The following is a 19,714-nucleotide window of genomic DNA, read 5'->3' on the forward strand; positions in this document are numbered from 1 at the left end:
TTTTGTATTTCCCCTGTGGGTAAGCAGCTGTGGATCCCTACAGTCTCGACATCTTTGAAGGCCGGCTATACTGGGTAGCTAAGGATAAGGGAGAAGTGTGGACGCAAGATAAATTTGGGCACGAGGAGAAAGAAAGGAGGCTGACTGTGAGCCCTTGGCTCACTCAAGTTCGAGTCCTTCATCAACATAGATACAATCAGTCAGGTAATCACTCACCTTGGAATACGATGTTCCTCATTACTTCAAATTAATAGCTATAGTGTTGAAAATTGGTAGCAGATTATAGTAGGCTGATCTCTTGGTGAATGAAAGGGGTGTGTGTGTGTTTTAATTGGAGGTTGGGTGAATTATATATATCACCAGCAAATATGAAGGAAAAATATTTCAGTCCCTGCTGTTTGGAGGCCATAGAATCCAGCAGGCATCAGACCCCTGCTAAGTGTGAGTAGGGTTAACAAGTCACAGAGTGGGTTTCCCGGACATCATCAGTTTTACCCACTGCTGCAGCCAGGCTAGTCAAGTTATCCTGACATGTGCAAGCCTTAGACTAAGTCAGGTGCCTTTCCACCCCTCCCCCTTTTCTCATTTTCTTTGTTCCAGATCCTGCTTCCTCAGGTTACCTGCCTTCCAATTCATTGCAAGGAGCAATCTGAAAGGGAAGGGACATTTTTGAAGTGAGGAAAGGAAATAGGCTTTTAAGTTCTAATTGTCAGATTCTCTCCTCAGTGATAACCCAGACATCTGTCACTTCAATTAGTCTTTTCCAAAACTGTATGTAAAGAGGTTTTATCATGTCACATATAATGAAACTTAGGATAGGAGAGATTCAGTTCTCATACGCCCGAGTTACACAACCAACAGATGCATTTTAAACTTAGAAATGATCTTTAAATTCAATTCCACTGAACCCAGAGCTCAGCACCTTTCCTTTCAAGCTGTGATCAGTGTACCTAGATCCAGGTTGAATTCTGTGGCTGGATGATCTTTTGATAAGTCATCTCCTTTCACATCCCTGTATGTGAAACAAAGATGGGGCCCGAGGTCCCCTTAATATCACCGATACTCTGAGATACCCTGAATCAGCCTTAGCAAATTAGAACTCAGAGATGAGCCTCACCAGGAGATGACACTGGTGGCAAATGCTTTCTCTAAGGATTAACTGCCCTGTGTTGCTGACAGTGATTGCCAGTTCTCCAGCCCTTCTCCCAAACACCCCGCTCTCCTGTCCTAAATACTCCTGCGGCTCTCACACCGGACGGCTTTAAAGGCAGAGGGGAAGAGCACAGTATACCTGGCGAGCCCCCCTGGCCCCTGTGGAGATGGCTGCCCAGGAGTCAGGCAGAGGAAAGTCTGGAGACTTCCCCTGAAGGAAACACATCACAGTCAGCTCAGGCTCTGGGACCCTTTTGGAAAATGCTGAGTGCTGTGTAAACCAGAGGCCCAGCCTGGCTGGGCCAGATTAGATTTACTCCGGACCTATAGTTCTCCCATTTTAGCGAGCATCAGAATCATCCAGGAAGCTTGTTGAACACACTGTTGTGCCCCACCGGAGGGGTTTCTGATTTAATATTCCTGAGGTGGCCTGAGAAGTTTGCATTTCTAACAAGTTCCCGAATGATGCTAATGTTGCTGGTTCTGGGACCTTGTTTTGAGAATCCCTGCTCCAGGCCCTACTCTTAGTGTGGGCCATGGGCCAGTAGCATTGGTATCCTGTGGTGGGAGCTGGTTAGAAATGCAGAATTCAGGCCCTGCCGCAACCTTTTGGAATCAGATGCTGCAGGCGATTTGTGTTACATTAAAGTTTGAAAAGCTCTGCTCCAGAGAGCTGAAGAAATGGTAATGGGATAGGTTCTGAGTGAGGCTTTTGGAATATGCCTTTTTATTTCTTGTCATGCCTGTCTACATTTACATTTTGGGTGACTGAGAATTAGGATCACAGAATGTCAGTGTGAGAAGGAATTTAGAGATCATCTAATCCTTGGATGAGTCATAATATATGTTAAGGTAGAATTCAGACAACTCTAATTATGTGAGGAACTGTTAATGGTAGTAATGGAGCTCTAACCCAGACCAATTTAAATATGAATTCCTGTGACTGGGCATCCATCCTTGTGAATAGCTCCCAGTTGATTCTGATATCACAGCTCGAAATCCCTTTGTCTTACAAATAAGGAAACTGAAGCCCAGAAGGAAGTTCTTGGAAGGTAAGGGTGGACATCACACCCAGTATATACTTTGGATGGGCCACGTGTTCTGACTTCCCCAATTGTGGGTAATGACAAATCTTGCTATAATAATGGAGTCTCAGTAGTCTTTTGAACTATCTCAAATTGCTTAGCACTGATTAGTTTTTGAGGTCTTGCAGTGATCAGACACACATCTGTCAAATCTACCTGGGCAACAGAGGAGATAGCAATGCCAATAGATGTGAGTGGTGCAGAAGCGGGGTGGAGGGCACAGAGAGGGACTATGCCACTTTGGTGGGGTGACAGGGGTTGGTAGTGTAAATGAAGGTGAGTAGTCAGGTCTCACATAGCCTAGAAGTGTTGGGATGTCACCTGTCAGGGCCACAACTCAGTCGATGGGCATGACCTTGGTTGGGGTATTTATTTCCTCCCCAGAACCTAATTGCTGTTCTCATCTGCTTTCCAGTGCCCAACCGCTGTAAAAATGTCTGCAGCCATCTCTGCCTCCTGAGACCCGAAGGATACAGCTGTGCCTGTCCCCAAGGCTCCACCTTCTTGGAGGGGAGCATGACTGAGTGTAATGCAGGTAGGGGTGCTGCCTGGACAGCCTCAGGGGCCTGGGAGAGCTGCTCTGCTTTTTTTAATAGGCTCCCTGTTCCTGCTTCACCTCCTTCAGGAGCCAGAAGAATCCTGTGTACTGGGTTTTTTGCAGAATGGAGAGGGGGTGGCTAGAAGGAAGGATGAGAGATGGAGGAAATATGAACAGAGTGGGATCTAAGGTGTTCCGATAATTTCTGAGAATTATTTGCTAAGATCTGTAGAGATAGATTCAGTACCCCTAAATCTACAGTTGTGTTGTTTTGCAAAGACATTTTGGAAACTGAATTTTCTATAAGGCTTCCTTTTGCTTTTTCCACCCCTGAATCCATTCAGCTTTACCTGGATTCCTTCAGGTGGAGGACCAGGTTCTTGAGGTGGGGGGCCTTACAGAGTACTGAGGGGAGGGCTAGAGGATGTTTGCTGTTTTCCTCATATACTCATTTCAAAGAGTGACAAGTGCAAAGAACTATATTTTAAAATGTACCTGTGCTGTTGGGAGATGGAGGCTAGAATAAGAAATGCTATGGATGATCTATGCATGTCAAGACATTTCTTCAATGATTCTTAAATTAAGACGCTAATTAGTCATAACTAGTATTCAATACTTGATAAGTATGTTAAAAAAAATCATCCCGCTCTTCACCAGTGGCCCATTTTATGGCTCCCCCCTCCCCCCCAGTTTTAACCAATGGGGAAATGAAGAGGCTTAACTACCTTCTACCACCAGGGGGAGAAAGCTGTTAAACAAGGCACTATCTTTTGACTGTTCCCAACCAGGCTGAAAAGTTGGCAGGTTTATAGAATGAACTCAAGGTGAAGAAACTGCTTTCCTCTGCCTCCCTTCCCCTATCTCCACTCTTGTCCCAGTGCTACTGGGGAAATATTGGCAAGATTACAATATTTAGCAATATTTTGAACAAAGTGACAATTTAAACCTTTTGAGATTTGATCTATGCTGTAGATGGATTGTTCTGACACTATTACAATCTCACATTGAAGGAGAGATCTTGTCCAGGTTGTTACCTCATCTATTACTTTGCTCATTTACATGTTTTGCTAAGTGGATTATATTTAGATTCTCGTTTAAAAGAACTTGAACTAAAATAAGCACATTAATCATGGTAGTCATTCCATATGGGGTCTTGGTTGGGTATATCAATCAATTTATTTGATAAGTACTGAGTACCTACTATGTGCTAAGCACTGTTCTGAGGGCTGGAGATAGTGAACAAAACAGACAAATCCCCTGCTCTTGTTGAGTTTATATTCTAATAGGACAATAAGAAGAGAACCCAATAAATATATGATGTCAGGTGGTAAAAGCGAAAGGAGAAAACTAAAGCAGGGTAAGAAGGATGAGGGTGTGGTAGGAATGGGATAGAGAGCTCCGGGAAGGCCTCTCTAATGAAGGGAACTCTGAGTAGAAATTCAAATTGAGGGACTGTACCAGAAGGGTATTCAAACTTAAATAAACATACAGGTGGTAAATACTCATTGAATATCTTCTAGGTGTAAGACAAGGAAATACCAATGACCTATCAGGCACGTCCAGGGAGTACGTAGGGCCTGAGCTGGAGCAGGGACCCAGAGTAAGGGCAATTTTGGAAGACTTGAAAAATAAGATTTCTAACCAGCTGTCTGTGAAGCATCTCCATGTCTGTATCTATGTATCTGTCTGTTCATTGATTGATGGTTCACGGATGATTTGAAGCCTTTAGTTGAAGTTTGGAAGTGTGTCTAATTGAAGTCTTGATTTTAATGGGGTTCACAGAAGAGAATTCTGAACACTTCAAATGAGAAGGGAATGTTCTAAGAGATTTCTTGACTACCATTTCTTTGAACTATTGATGTATGTTCTGGAGTCTAGTATCTCTCCACTGTTTTGGGGGGGAAATGATATACATTGCCCCTTTCTTTTCACCAAATATGTTACTCTCCAAGACTTTATTATTGATAAGGAAATTTATCTGACTTAAGGGAAAGGTAACATTTTGATAGGAAGACTAACTAGCTGCCCTGCCCCCAACCCCCTGACCCCACCTTCTGACCCTGGGCTGGAAGCAGGTTTGCATGGTGTGGGTGCTCTGCTGAGTATGGCTCACTAACACGTGCATGGCTTTCCCTTTCTGCAGCTGTGGAAAATGCTATGGTCATGCCCCCCCCATGCAGGTGTATGCACGGAGGAAATTGCTATTTTGATGAGAATGATCTCCCCAAATGCAAGTAAGTCTGAATGCTGAGCTCCGAGCTGTAGGATTTGCCTTTTCTGAGGGAATTCAAGACCTTAAAGTAGCCAGAGAAACAAGGACAGGAACCTTGCCAGTTCACTAATTGTCCCATCTTTTTTTAAAAAAATATACCTTTATTGATTTCAGAGAGAGGAAGAGAGAGAGAAACATCAATGATGAGAGAGTCTTCATTGATCGGCTGCCCCCTGCACACCCCCGACTGGGCATTGAGCCCACAACCTGGGCATGTGCCCCAACTGGGAATCGAACCTCGATCTCTTGGATCCTAGGTCGATGCTCAACCCCTGAGTCACGTCCGGCCGGGCTAACTGTCCCATCTTAACCAGCGTGCCCTCCCTGGGGGAATCCACAGAGAACTAATGCAGTGCTTCTCAAACTGTACCACCCGTAAGAACCACCTGAGATCTGGACCAAATGCCCATCTTACTTTACTCATGGGAATTCTGCATTTCTAACAAGCTCCCAGGAGGTACCGCAGAATTGTGGACCATGCTTTGGGGGATCGAGGAGGTAGAGAAATGACAACTAGCACATTTTCCTACTCACCTGGTCTTGATGATTACAACTGGATTGTGCGAGAGCGGCTGCCGGCAGAGCTGTTTCAAGACAAGGCACACGATGAGCAGAGACTGAGCTCAGGACTTGGGAAGGAGAGAATTACTGAGAAAGCTCTAACACAGAACATGATAGAGGTCTTTAAAGAATATTTAATGAAAGCACATCAAAGGAAAGAGTGCAATCATGGTTTCCATTTTTACTCTTAAAGAAAAAAAATTCCGTGGATTAGAGAAGACACCAGTAGGTTTATTTGATGAGGTTGACCTTGCAGGTGCCACAGCTATTCCGTTGAAAGTGAATTTCCAAAGTCGGATTAGTGTTCATTCTGCTCCTCACCTCTGCGCAGAGTAAACAAAAGTCATGCAGGATACATTGTCTGTTCAACACATAATTTACTCAGCCACACTTCTACCTCAAGATGTGCTTATAAAATTACAATAGATGCCTAAGAAGGCAACACTTTGTGAACAATTCTTCTTTTACTTTCAGGTGTCCCAGTGGCTACATGGGAAATTACTGTGAAATAGGGCTTTCGAAAGGCATTCCTCCAGGAACAAGTAAGTTTTAAGAATATGAGTCATCTGGATGTACTTCACAGTTCCTAAATCGAGTGCTGTTTATATTCTGTGACCCAGTCTTTGAAGAATGAACGGTTCCAGTCCCCAGCTACTAGAGCTAAGACTGGCTCCTCTCCCCGGGTGCGGTGGCTCGTGCCTGTGGTCCCAGCTACTCGGGAGGCTGAGGCTGGAGGATCGCTGGAGTCCAGGAGTTCTGGGCTGTTGTTTGCTATGCCGATTGGGTGTCCGCACTAAGTTTGGCATCAACATTGGTGACCTCCTGGCAGTGGGGGACCACCCGGTTGCCTAAGGAGGGGTGAACCGGCCCAGGTCAGAAATGGAGCAGGTCAAAACTCCCGTGCTGATCAGTAGTGGGATAGCGCCTGTGAATAGCCGCTGCCCTCCAGCCTGGGCAACATAGTAAGACCTCGTCTCCAAAACAACAACAAAAACACCCAACACACAAAACACTGGCTCTTCTCAATATGTTCGTCTCTTCTTCCCTCCTCGATGGCAGCCATGGCCGTGCTGTTGACAGTCATCCTGATCATCATAATTGGAGCTCTGGCAACGTTAGGATTTTTCCACTACAGGAAAACTGGCTCCCTTCTGCCCTCTCTGCCCAAGCTGCCAAGGTCAGTTTTGTTACGTGGAACACTGATTTTAGAAGCCTGTGCGATGTGACCATGTGAAAACAACGAACTTAGTTTTTTGTTTTTTAAGTTAAAAAAGCAGAAACAGAAAGTAGTGAACTTAAAGCAGTCATTTCACATCACAACTTCGTAATTAAGTGCTTCTTTGAAGCCTGAATGCGAATCACGTTTTATCATCCAAGTGGCTGTGCCTACTGGTGGGCTCTCAGGTTAAACGGGCTGGAGAACAGGCCGTGTGATGGGCCAGGCTCTACTCCCGTGAGCGTCAGGCTGGCCCTCTCTTAGATCCAAGCTTCAACACTTCCAGGCAGCTAAGGGAACTCACTAGCATATTTGACGTGTAAATTCTGAGTGGGAACCCGGCATTTTCTTTCAGTAAGACTTCTCAGTGTGGAGGAAAGGGTATTACTATTGCAGAAGGTGGTTACAAAAAACAGCAACACTGTTTCGATGACTTCTTTTCAGCTTAAGCAGTCTTGTCAAATCCTCTGACACTGGAAATGGGGTGACCTTCAGATCAGGGGCTGATGTTAACATGGATATTGGAGTGGCTGGTTTTGGGCCCGAGTCTGCTATTGACAGAGCAATGGTGATGGTGAGTGTGGTTTCACAAAGACTGAAGGTTGTCATTTTTACTGTTTTATGAAAGAAACACTTTTTATAAAGAATAAAATTAACCTTGGACAAAAAAGACGGTATGCCTCCCAGAATAAACTCTTCACTGCACAAAGTTAGGAAACATTAGGTGTGCTGCAGAAATGTATCTAAAAATAGTAATACAATTGAAACTTACCCTTGCTCTATGCCACACGATTGAATTGGAATCCTAACAGTCTTAAGTTTAACTGAAACCTTAAACAGTCTTATGATTTTTGGGAGGAGAGGGAGAGATGATAAAAGAGAACTTTTATTTTGAGAACTTTTAATTTGATGACCTTTTGTATCTTGAAAGGAAGGAGTAGAGAACTGTATGCTCTCTAGTGTTGTTTATTTCCCCACTAATGTATAGTGATGGAATAAACAGTGGTTTTAGAGTCAGTGTTTGGTTCAAATAACAACTCTACCACCTTCTAAATATGTAACAATAGGCATGGAGATTGATCTCTCTGACCCTCACTGCCCTCATCTGTAAAATGGGTACAATAATGCCTCCTGTGAGGACCAAAAGGCTATTTCATGAATGGACTAGTACAGGATAATCACTATAGGAAAATTATTTTCAATATCTGCCTTTCCCCCCAAGCTTTCATTTTTGCCCTGCCTGAAAGCACAATATTCTTCTTTCCCCCTCCCTCCTCTCTTCTTTGCTCTTTTCCCACCACCCACCTTTTTCTCTGTTGTTCAAACCCAATCCCCAAGTGTTAAGGTGCTATAGATATAGGAAGAGTGTTTCCATTTTCTTGAGCTGATTGATTAGTGCATTATGTTGCTTTATATCAGTGATTTTTCCACTGCTGCAAAGAATTTTTAAAACATGCACCACCTGACTATTTAGTCAGGGGCACTGACCTCTTTTACCTTAGATTGTAAAATAAAAAAATGACAACAGCCAACACAATAGCTGTTTAGTGTGAATGAATCAAAATCATACTATTTTTTTTGTCAGATCCACAAAAAATGTATTTTTCAGTGTCCCACAGAATTTTAGTAATTAGTTTATGTGTGCCATGAGATGAAAAAGGTTGAAAATCGCTGCTTTACACAATGGTTTGCCATGTGGAGGTCCTGTGTCTCTGCTGGGTTGATTTATTTATTTGTGTTTGCCATTTTGGGGGGGGCGTACATTTGACATAGCACCTAGCATGCATCTAGGCAGGAGGAGAGCACCTTCCTCTGTGTGAGCCTGCTCAGTGCGGTATGATCTTTCTTTCCTTTATCAGAGTGATCACTTTACCATGGAGATGGGGAAGCAGCCCATAGTCTTTGAAAACCCAATGTATGCAACCAGGGACAGTGCTGTCAAAGAGGCTCAGCAAAGCCAGGTGAGAAGTTGCACAGGCCTTTCTCTCAGGTGCCACTACTGCTGGATCTTGTTCTATGAAATTATGAAGCCCTCTTAGGGCTCTAACCTTCCCTCACATGGAAGGAAGCACGTGGTCCAATCCTCAGCTTCACTTTCTGCAGTAACAAGACTGACCCAAGGACATGAGACCTGAATGTAATCAGAATCCTGTTTTGTTGCACAGTTGTTGAGGTTTGACAACCGTTTTGGGGGTGCTGACCAAGAACCTTTTCATTCTGAGTGGTCATTCTAAGTAAGAGGACCCCTTCTGCGTCCATTCAGAGGTTTGGCAAACATAGTGCCCGACTCATGCTGCTCCCTGTAAATATTAGTGAAATGAATGAACGAATGATTGCCAGGTCATCATGCAGAGATTTGGGGGGCTGGCTGTACCCAAATGTGTGATTTGAGGTGACCTCTCTATGTTTGCCGTTCTCATACTTTTCTGAAAAGTAAAAACATCTCCAGCGTTGAGAGGCAGATATCTAAATTTCTTTTGGTAAAGCCCCACTACACCCTTATCTTGCAGAGGAGCAGGGAGATGTGGAGGGAAACACTTTCCATTAGGTCAAGGTCAATAGCCCAACACCACTTCCAGTGCCTGTCAACGGTTAGCCTATACTTCCTTTGTCAAAGCCACTACGGCCTCAGAGAAAAACAGTTTTATTGTTAGCTCCTGAACTTCTTTTGTACTCTCAAGGTATCGGTACAAGATAGAAATGTTTATTTTATGAATAGCTTTCTTAAGATCAGAAATATTTGAATCTTGAAAGCATTTCACCTAATCCTTTGATATCCAGATAGCAAATTAGTCACATGATAACATAGATATGACATTTAATTTGGCATTTTCACTTGAAATAAAATGAGGCCATGTTTACAAACACATACCCAAGTTTGAGAAGAAACGAAGCAGTGAATATAAAAATATAGGAAAAGGAGTGAATTTCTATCCTGTAGTTTATTGATTATATATCCATGGTAATTTGAGTTTAAAAAGGAATGTCTAGAGGAGTGTTAATTCCATTATGCCTCATTTAAAAAATTCAACCCCTGGTAGTTACAGAATAGCCACAGATGTTAATTACAGCATAGGGAAGGTAGCCAATAATATAATAACTATGTATGGGGCCAGGTGGGTACTTGAAACATTGGGGACTACTGTGTAAAGTACATGACCTTATAACCACTATGCTGTACATCTGAAACTAATATAGAATAATATCGAATGTAAACTGTAGTCAAAAAAACTTTATATAAATTTAAGCCCTGTTAAGCAGTCCTCTGAAATTATTAATTTTATTCTAAATATCCGAAGGTAAGATTCTTAGTTCACCAATGAGTTGGGGAATAATTTATGCTGTTCTCCTAGGATTTTGGCTGGTTGTGTACAACCAGAATATCTTTTACCCAAAATTATGGTCAACATTGGGAATAAGGGGGCATAGAGAAGATAATAGAAACTGTTGTTACTAAGTGAAAGTGTGACCAGTGGTGGATGTACTTGCTTCCCAGGACTAAGGCATGAGATGGACGACTCAGTAGCTGGTGCTCCTGATTTGGGGGAGATTGGGAATAGTTTCTGTTCCTGGGCCCTGAGTTTCATATAATGAAACTGGTGCCTGAACAAGTCTGTGGGAAAAACAGAACCAAAGACTTGATAAGAACTGTTACAGCAAAAATTCTTTCAACACTGGATAATGGCCTCTAATATTTACACAGGTGACTGCATCTGAAAATGTAGATAACAAGAACTATGAAAGTCCCGTGAACCCTGCTGAGGTAGCTCCAGACACAAAGTCAGCTTCTGCAAGTGCTGATGGAACTCAGGTAATGGGCTACCCCCTGAAATGATAGGGAATTTGGAGAGGACTTTGGAATTGCTGGGTTTATTTATCTTAGGCAAACTAAGGAGACCTCAGTGGACTCACAGATCCCAAGATGTGTAGACAGTGAGGAAAGATAATGTTTAAAAAATCCTAAGTTGAAATTTTCCCCACCAAATAAATCTACATCCTAACACTGAGATGGGAATGATGCTCCTTGTGACCTGGGAGATCATGCAGAGAAGGGCAACAGGTTTTGGATCCAGCATCTTCAGACCAGAGGCATTTAATTTGAGAAAATGACTTAATGTGAATAAAGGACTCACTGTGTCAAGGATACATACACATAGAAGACCCTTTCCTTTCCTGTGTAATGCAGTTTTTCCACAGTGTACATCTTTGTTCCCTTAATGATGTTTGCCATCCTTAGTTCTACTGCTGTCACCTATCTTCACCACTAGATGGCACTAATTCATACCCTCCTCATCTATCTGTCCATGCATCTCACTGTTCAACCAACATTATTGCCCTCAGTGTGCCAGGCACAGTGTTTAATCCTGGAGATTAAAAAAAATAACCCCACACTAGATAGAGCTTCTCTACCACTCCTACAGGTCCCTCAAAATTTTTAGATTATTTGGTCTGCAGAGAGAAATTCAATAAATAAATTTATGTAAAACTTTGTATTGACGGATAATATATCACTAGTTTTAATGGACACATAAGAAGGTATGTAAGATCTAGCTGCTTGATTCTGGGCAAACTCTTTTTCCTCTGGGCACTAGAGTCCTTAATGCTTCTCCTTGAGGGCACTGTTGGCATATTGGTTGGGATGGTTCTTTGCGGTATAAAACTATTCTTGGCATTCCAGGACATTTTAGAATTCCTGGCCCCTGTCCACTAACTGTGTCCCCAATGCACTGTGATCCCAGGTACCCCCATCCCCACTTCCCAGTTGAGAACAATAGGATCTGGGATGTCTCAGTTCTAAGGTTCTATGTCTTCTGTGAAATGATACAAAGAAACACAAGTCTAAGGGTAGTTAGAAATCTTACCACTTTATAAAACCCTTATTTCTCAAACTACCTGATCTATAAACAGAACTGGCATTTGCAGAGTTAACTTGGAAGTCATTTTGGATTTTCAAGTTCAGACATTGGTTTCTGTTCCATTTGCTCAGGTCAAAATAAAAGTAGTAGGGGCACTTGGTTAGGATCACCCTAGGTTGACATAAATGTGCCAAAGACACTCAGAAATGTATCTTTCATCAGTAAATCTGCTCAAAGGACTCAAAGTTAGGAACATGAATTCCTGTAACTCAGTTCTGTCATTTTCTAAAAGTCATGCTGACGTGCATTGCATTTCCCAAGTAGATAAAAATGAAAATCGTCATCATTTCTTTGGTTAGTAATGGCTTAGTTCCAAGTAGCCATTCCATACTGAAGCAATGACTTTTAAGAGTTTTTGCCTTTCCCATTTAAGTATAAGCTTCCAGAGGTTGGTCACTGACACGATTGTCTTCATCTTCCCCTTGGTGGTAACCGTGTGTAAAGTAGGTGCACACTTAAATGTGTATTAACAGGAATGGTCTCTTCTCCTGTAGTCATGTGCTCCCCACTTATTTTCACAAAGCAAGAGGTACCCCATAAAAGCTACCCAATAGAGAAGGCTGACTATTTCCCATCTATTGTTCCCTGTCCCTTTTCACCTGGCAGCCAGAGCTATGCCAGCATTGCCACCACCAGCAACTTTTCAGCAAGACGGACCACCTGTCATAGCCTAGGATGATTTCTCTCTGGGGTCTTTTGTTTATGGCCTTCTGAGTCCTACAGTCATATAGGACTCTTCTACCTACAATTTAGTCATATGATCTTCCTGTGACTCTGTTTTCCCATCTGTAAAATGAAGGTAGTAAGAGCACCTGGCTCATGAATTATTGGGAAAATTAAATAGAAACTTGTAAAACTCTTAGAATAGTCCCTGACTCATAGCAAGCTCTCAGGAAATGTTAGTTGTGTTTGTTATCACTGTTATTACTATGATTATAGGCGGAAATGGTGAGGGAAGATGGGATATGCTTGAGTTGACCAAGGATCAAGATGTCACTTTACGAAATGAGAGTTACAATCTGGCTTTTTCTTTAAAATTTCAGGCAGCCCCCGAAGAAACCTCTTGCCTGTCTCTGTCAAAGCTTCTAGATATTAATGGATACAGATTCTATGAGCTACACATTTCACACCAAAGAAGTATTTTTAAATTATTCAGTGAAAAGAGCTCAGAGAGTTTTAGTTACTGTTCAGGGACCATCAGAAGAAGAATTGAACAATTTACCACATGGGCCAGGTCACATGGTCCTAGCTCCCAAATTGCTTTTTCCTTCAGTAAGAAAAAATTTTAAAACCTAGATGGGGGGGGGCAGGGGAGCCCATAAAAAATCTCTGAACGTTTTCTTTTTTTAACTTTAAATATGTCTTTATTGGTTTCAGAGAGAGAAGGGAGAGGGAGAGAGAGATAGAAACATCAGTGATGAGAGAGGCATTGATCAGCTGCCTCTTGCATGCCCCCTACTGGGGATTGAACCCACAACTCAGGCATGTGTCCTGACGGGCAATCGAACCACGATCTTCTGGATCCTAGGCTGATGCTCAACCGCTGAGCCAGGCCCGGCCAGTTTTCTGATTCTCCTTTTTCATTTAGGCAACAAAGTGGAATATCTTCAAACGAAAACTGAAACAAACTACCAACTTCGAAAACCCAATCTACGCAGAGGTAATTTTTAACAACTTTTCTTAGCACTGGCATTCCTTCTTAGCAATAACTTGCTTGGCTAAATTGGACATACAATCGGAATATTCTGAGCAAACTGGCAAAGGTTCGTCTTCTTTACACAAAACTGTTTCCCGTCACGTTGGGGGAATCAATGGCTAATTCATGTTTCCTTGTGGTCTCAGATGGAGGGTGAGCAAAAGGAAAGTGCTGCTGGGGCTCCTCCTCTGCCCCCGTCCCCTTCTCCCCCTACTAAAGCTCAAACGAAAAGGACCCCAGCTCCTGCCTATTCTGCGACAGAAGACACTTTTAAAGACACAGCAACCCTTGTTAAAGAAGACTCCGAGATATAGCTGTGCTACAGTTATTTAGGGAATAATCAGAAACACACTTTTGCACATGTATTTTTTACAAACAGATGAAAAAAAGTTAACGCTCAGTACTTTATTAAAAAAGTATATTTTTTCCCCTGTTCACCTGTAGTTGGAAGTGTCTGGAAACTATGCTTGTGTGTCTTTTTTCTTTTTTCTTTTTACTTAATGCCATCTCATATTTTTACAAATAATTATCACAATGTACTATGTGTATATCTTTGCACTGAACAGCTCTATCTAAAGGTAATGCTATAAATATATTGTACATTTGTAAATTCGGGAAAGATGATCACATCATTAAATTTGCTAATGAAACTACCTGCTGAACTGGTTGGTGGTCATCACCATAAATGATCCAACAGGGAAAGGAATTGACTTGGGGTCCTTAGCAGGTCTAAAGAGGAGGCACCACTCGTGTTCCCTGTAGAATTATCCAGGAAGGGAATCCAGGTCCCACTCTTGGGTTTGTTTTTACAAATCAGCACTTAATTAATGTTCAATATCACAGGTAACCTGATTAATAGGTATATTGATAGAGGGCACTGTGTGTTGTACAGACAGCTGGGTGGATTTGACTATAGACACCTCAGATGATGCAGAAGGTGGAAAGCGCGATTCAGTTTCACCCTTCTGAGTATTTGCATTGTCTCACCAGAACACTGTTCCATGAGTATCTCACTAGTTGCCAAGGCAACATTTTTATTTGTAATATCTGTGAAAAAAAATCCCACGTCATTAAGTACAAGTTAGTTTGTAAAGAGTTTTTTCTAATTGAATGACCTATTTCACTTGATGGACCACTGGGCGATTCACGTCCTTGCCTCACATCCCAGGTGGTCAGCTACCCTGGAAACTGGAGCTCAGTAGCTGAGTTATTAAAACCAAATCTGTGTCTTCATAAAGCTCGGTGAGAAATGAATAGTGGTTAAGCAGAGCCTCAAATATGTTTTTGTTTCTGTGTGCGAAAATATCACTATAATAGCTATTTATTTCCTAAGTTGAACATGAATAGAAAGGGAAACTGTTCTTATTGAGCCTTTTTTTAAGGTCCTTTGGCTAAATCATACATTTATATCAGTGAACTGTAGAGTCCAGCTCTTCTCTTGAGTAATGGTATAGTCTCTACAGCCAGTACCATGGCAGGAATATTCAATTTTCATAAGTAGCATTCCTGGTCCTCTGTGCTGATATATTGCACATTTTAAAAACAATGAATGAATGAATGAATGGATGGATGAATGAATGAAACATGTACTACTGATTATTTTATTCCTGAGTTCTCAGAGTATTTGTTGCTCACATTTTGAGTGCTCATTGTAATTACTTTGAAATGTATTTTGATTAGAAAAGCAAATGGAAATGATGCTGCTGAAAAATTTCTAATAAATGTGTATTTTATCAGACTTCTTTTGTGCACTTCTTAAGCCTGGGTCATGAATTTTGCATAGATTTTGCTGTGCAGAGAGCTTGAGGCGTTGAGTGCTGGGGAACCCAGGAAAGGGTTCAAGCAGAGGCAGAAGGATTTCCAGAGCATTCAGCCCTAGCAGGCCCAGCAGGGTGATCTCAGAAAGAAGAGTAAACCGACTTACGAGAGACTTCCTCTAGCTTCCCACCTGAACTCTCTGGTGGGCAGCCCCTTTAACTGTCTTGCCTTTCAAAGTCAAGTTCCATTGCCTTTTTCTTATACCCTAGGCCCCAAACCAGGGTCCCCATTTTGGATCTAATGGTTCTACCCACTGCAGAGGGTTGTGGTAATGGTCACAGCTGGAGAAGGCTTGACTCAGAACTGGGATTCAGCTTCAGGGGTGTATTTTGATGTCTTAACTCTGGGGTGTGAGGGCCGTGTCAGAAACTGTATACCGAGAGTGAAAGGCAGCCGAGAGATCCTGTGCTTGAAAATGGTTGCAGCTCCCAGCTTTGTTATTATTCTGGAGAATTTCTTTTATGAGAGTTTCCTGCTTAAGTTCATTTCAGGGTCTACCCCAGGAAGGAGTCGGAAGGCCTGCTGCTGTGGTCTCTTCCTCTGGCGCTGGGGATTGGAGTGTGAGAGCCACGGGCCGGCCCCTGGTTGGCTCTCCCAGTGAGGACTGTGCCCTGCCTGGAACTCCTTAGCCACAGCAGCTGTCCAGTTCTGCCAGGGGACTGAAAAGCTGATGCTGCTTATCATTCCATCACACGAAGCAGGAGCAATTTTACTAGCAGACGTGTATTCTACTGCACACTGTAAAATCACAGCCACAGCCGATGTGGCCACAGAGAGCAGTCACACCAACTAGTCACCTGCTTCCAGGGTTTCCTAATAACCTTTTTTTTCCTATTCACTCACCCACTCACACACATACTTACTGTGTTCTACCAGCACTCAGTTGCAGACAAACATAATTTTCCGTTGTTTGAAAGTTAAACTTGAATTTATTTTTAATTGGGGTAAAATACATGTTATCTGTAGCCTCATTTTGTTTTTGTTTTTCAAGATGCCCTTAGAAGGCTGCTTATGATTACTTCTCCACATGGGTCTAGGCTCTGATGTTTAGGGGGCAAAGCCACCAAAGTCAATACCTTAAGTAAATGGCCATCAAATCCGGGTTTACAAGTCAAATTTTGGATCTTGGAACGTGACCTAGAGTTGGAGTCAGGGCTCTTAACTAGCTGGCTGACCTTGTGCAAACTGCCAGCTTCTCTAAACTTTTTTTTTTAACCTTAAAAAAATGGCAATAATAAACTCTATAGGGCTCTCATGAGGATAATATTTATTCATTCACTCAATAAATATTGAGTGAGCATCTACTAGGTACCAGGGAATACTACTGAACAGTAATAGCTAAAATTTACTGAGCTCTTTACACGAAGTATCTCTTTAATCCTTCTAGGAGCCTCATATAGGAAGTACTATTTTTACCACTTTACAGATTAAAAAACAGAGATAACATAGAAAGATTCTTTGTAAATTATAAAATAAAACACAACATGACATGTTTCAGCCCAAGATCGTGACCTAGGAAAGATTCCCCTTTATTTCCTCATTTTAATTCTGTGGCTTCCTAGGGACCTATCTGCCTAGCAACAACAATAATAATGGCAGGTATTTATTCACTGTTTCTTATGTGCCAAGACCTCTTCTCAGCACTTTGCAAGTATTTTAACTCATTTAATCGTCCCAACAACCCCATGAAGTAGATCATCATCATCATCATCACCATCCCCATTTTACGTATGAGCAAACTGAAGTAAGGGAAGTTAAATGACTTGCACAAGGTCTCACAGCTGTTAGGTGTTGGCTCTAGGACCCTACCTTAGGCCAGTCCCTGGTGTGCACTCCCTGCCACATTGAGTTCTAACAGGTTGGCAAGGAAATCTCCCGCCCTCACCCACGCAGACCCCCTCCCTCTCCGTCCCTGTTCTACTCTGCTCTTACTAGCAAGAGTAACTAGCCTTTCTTAACTGCCATCAGAATGTCCTGTCCAAAGGAAGCCTTCAGTGAGTCGTATTTTATTTAGAGCAGAGAAATTAATTCTGGCCCACGTGCATTACTATCGTGCATCCAGTTAACACGAATACAATGGAATAAAAGCCCTTGGAGGAGGGCACTTCAGTCACGTGAGGGACCTCCTTGTGTAGACTGGCTTTGGGGGCCCCTTCCCCAATTGGGTGCTGGCTTCTCCAGCTATGAATGGCCAAGCCAGCCCCGGCTAGCTGTGCCGCCAGCACTAACTTTTCCTTTGCACGGGTTGTTAGTATTTAAATATATAACTAGCCAATGCCTTGGTTTATTCTGTGGAGAAATAAATCTGCCAGGACAGGCTGATTCTTAGTGGTCTGCCTCCTGTTGTGCCCAATCACGCAAGATGCTTGTTCCTGGGAAACAAAACAGAAAATTGTGAAAGGGAGCTCCGATGATTTTTTTCTGAGCTCTGTTTCAAAACGCAGGGTACAAACAGCTCAGTTGGCTAACCTACCCGAATGTTTATTTGTAATTTCCTGGGCAGGTCTCTCTTTAGTCACTCTCGCAGACCTTCCAAGGTCCCACCTCCATTCTAAGTCTTGTCACACATTATAATAGTCCTCCCAGGATCTCACTGTGTGGGTATATCGGGGGCAGTGGTAAGCTTTCACTCCTATATCCATGGCCCCTAACACTGCACCTGCCACTTAACAGGTGCTGAATAAACATTAACTAAGTAAATAAATACAGTCATGCAACGATTGACACCGGGGATATGTTCTGAGAAATTCATTGTCAGGCGATTTCATCATTGTGTGAACATCACAGAATGCACTTACACAAACCTAGATGGGGTAGCCTGTTGCTCCTGGGCTGCAAGCCTGCACAGCATATTACGGTACAAACACGAAATTAAATCAAGCACAAGAGAAAATGATGCAATAAGGAGACACGGGGAAGATGTATGGTGGCTGCTGGTGTATCACAGAGGACTTACAGCAAATTTTTTTTTTTATAAGTAAAAAGAGTACACTCCAAAATAATGACAAAAACTATAGTATAGTAAATACATAAACCAGTAATGCAGCCATTTATTATTATTAACAACTACTATGTACTGTCCATAGTTGTATGTGCTACTTTTATGTGACTGGCGTGCAGTAGGTTCGTCTACGCCAGTGTCACCACAAACACGTGAGTAATGTGGCAGTGTCACCACAAACACGTGAGTAATGTGGCAGTGTCACCACAAACACGTGAGTCATGTGTGGCGCTATGATGTTAGGATGGCTACGATGTTACCAGGCCATCGGAAACTTTCAGCTTTATTATAATCTTCCAGGACTACATTGTTATGTGGCTCATGACTGTAAAAAAATACTTTAAGGCTAAGGCAAGAATGAAATCCTCTCGATGAGCCTGGAGCCTGCAGAGAGAGGTGACGATGTCAGGGGCACACGTTTCCCCGGCTCTCCTCGGGGCTCAGGGTGTAGTGCATGTGATGCCATTCTCGTCACCACAGGCACCATTTAAATTCATATCTTGACTTTTTTCTCCTGAGCTCCTGGGAACTCCTGGGGTTTATAAAGGCTTTTCATGGAATACAATGGTCAAATGTTGTTTAAAAGACACCTGAGGAGTTAGCGTCACGCCATTCCAGAAAGGCTGCTGAGAGGAAAGGAGCCACTGCTGAAAGTCCACCTGGAGGCAGATGGCCAAGCTCCACCTCCCGTGTCACTTAATCCCTAAAACTTACCAGCGATCCTACAGAACAGGACTGCTGAGAGCCACTCACGAAGCCACTCTGGGTCTGGCCTTTTGAGCCCAGAGCTGACGTCCACCAAGCAGTCGGCATGCGACGTTCTGTGCATAGTACTGGTCTTGGTTCCTCTTTAAGTGTCTCTGCTGTTTCTTTAACTCAGTGACTAGTGCATGTGTGTCTCATACTGGGTCGCAAAAAGAATTTATGTAGTTTAAAATTTTTGGTATAAAATACGCCAATTATTTCGATTTCAGGTAATAGCTTTCAAATGAATTAATCACTCTAAATGTTTTATTTCAAGATGGAACTATCTATACAAGGACTCACTCGTCTGACAATGACTGGTTCTTGAGGCTTCAACGAGGCTTGAGAAAACCTCTCATTAATTAGATCCATGGAGGCTGCGGCCAGAAAGACAGCCCTGGTTCACATATGACCCACAGTTCCCAGCCTTCCTGCCTCCTCTACCCTCCCCTCAACTTGGAGAAAATGTGGGGTCTCTTGAGAGTCAGTGAGTTCAGAAGACAGGAAAGGGAACTACAGCCCGGGGCCATTGAACCCAGGTTTTTGATCCCATCTGCCGTGGGTGCCGGGAGTTGGGGAGCTCTGGCTTCCAGTTGACCAAGCCCAGGGGTGAAGACATGGACTCAGGCATCAGAGAGCCTGGCTTGGAATCCTAGTTTCATTACTTAACCAGCATATTCTTGGGTCGTGTTATTTAATCCCTAGGCACCTCAGG

The 19,714-nt window shown here is 42.8% G+C and overlaps 1 protein-coding gene across 1 annotated transcript in view; it reads left to right on the plus strand.

The window, feature by feature from the left end:
* Positions 1-15,174, plus strand: part of LRP2 (LDL receptor related protein 2) — a gene marked incomplete at its 5' end in the record, with an annotated part of 182,270 nt that extends 167,096 nt beyond the window's left edge. The window contains 10 exons of the mRNA XM_081141970.1: positions 28-204; positions 2,653-2,772; positions 4,919-5,009; positions 6,083-6,150; positions 6,668-6,785; positions 7,269-7,398; positions 8,684-8,785; positions 10,528-10,635; positions 13,329-13,400; positions 13,583-15,174. Coding sequence (XP_080998096.1) covers positions 28-204; positions 2,653-2,772; positions 4,919-5,009; positions 6,083-6,150; positions 6,668-6,785; positions 7,269-7,398; positions 8,684-8,785; positions 10,528-10,635; positions 13,329-13,400; positions 13,583-13,750 — 1,154 coding nt within the window. The 3' untranslated portion in view covers positions 13,751-15,174. The remainder of the gene's footprint in view (positions 1-27; positions 205-2,652; positions 2,773-4,918; positions 5,010-6,082; positions 6,151-6,667; positions 6,786-7,268; positions 7,399-8,683; positions 8,786-10,527; positions 10,636-13,328; positions 13,401-13,582) is intronic.
* Between the last annotated feature and the right edge of the window lie 4,540 nt (positions 15,175-19,714).

This window comes from Miniopterus schreibersii (assembly GCF_964146895.1).
Source record: "Miniopterus schreibersii genome assembly, chromosome: 7".
Classification (NCBI taxonomy): Eukaryota; Metazoa; Chordata; class Mammalia; order Chiroptera; family Miniopteridae; genus Miniopterus; species Miniopterus schreibersii.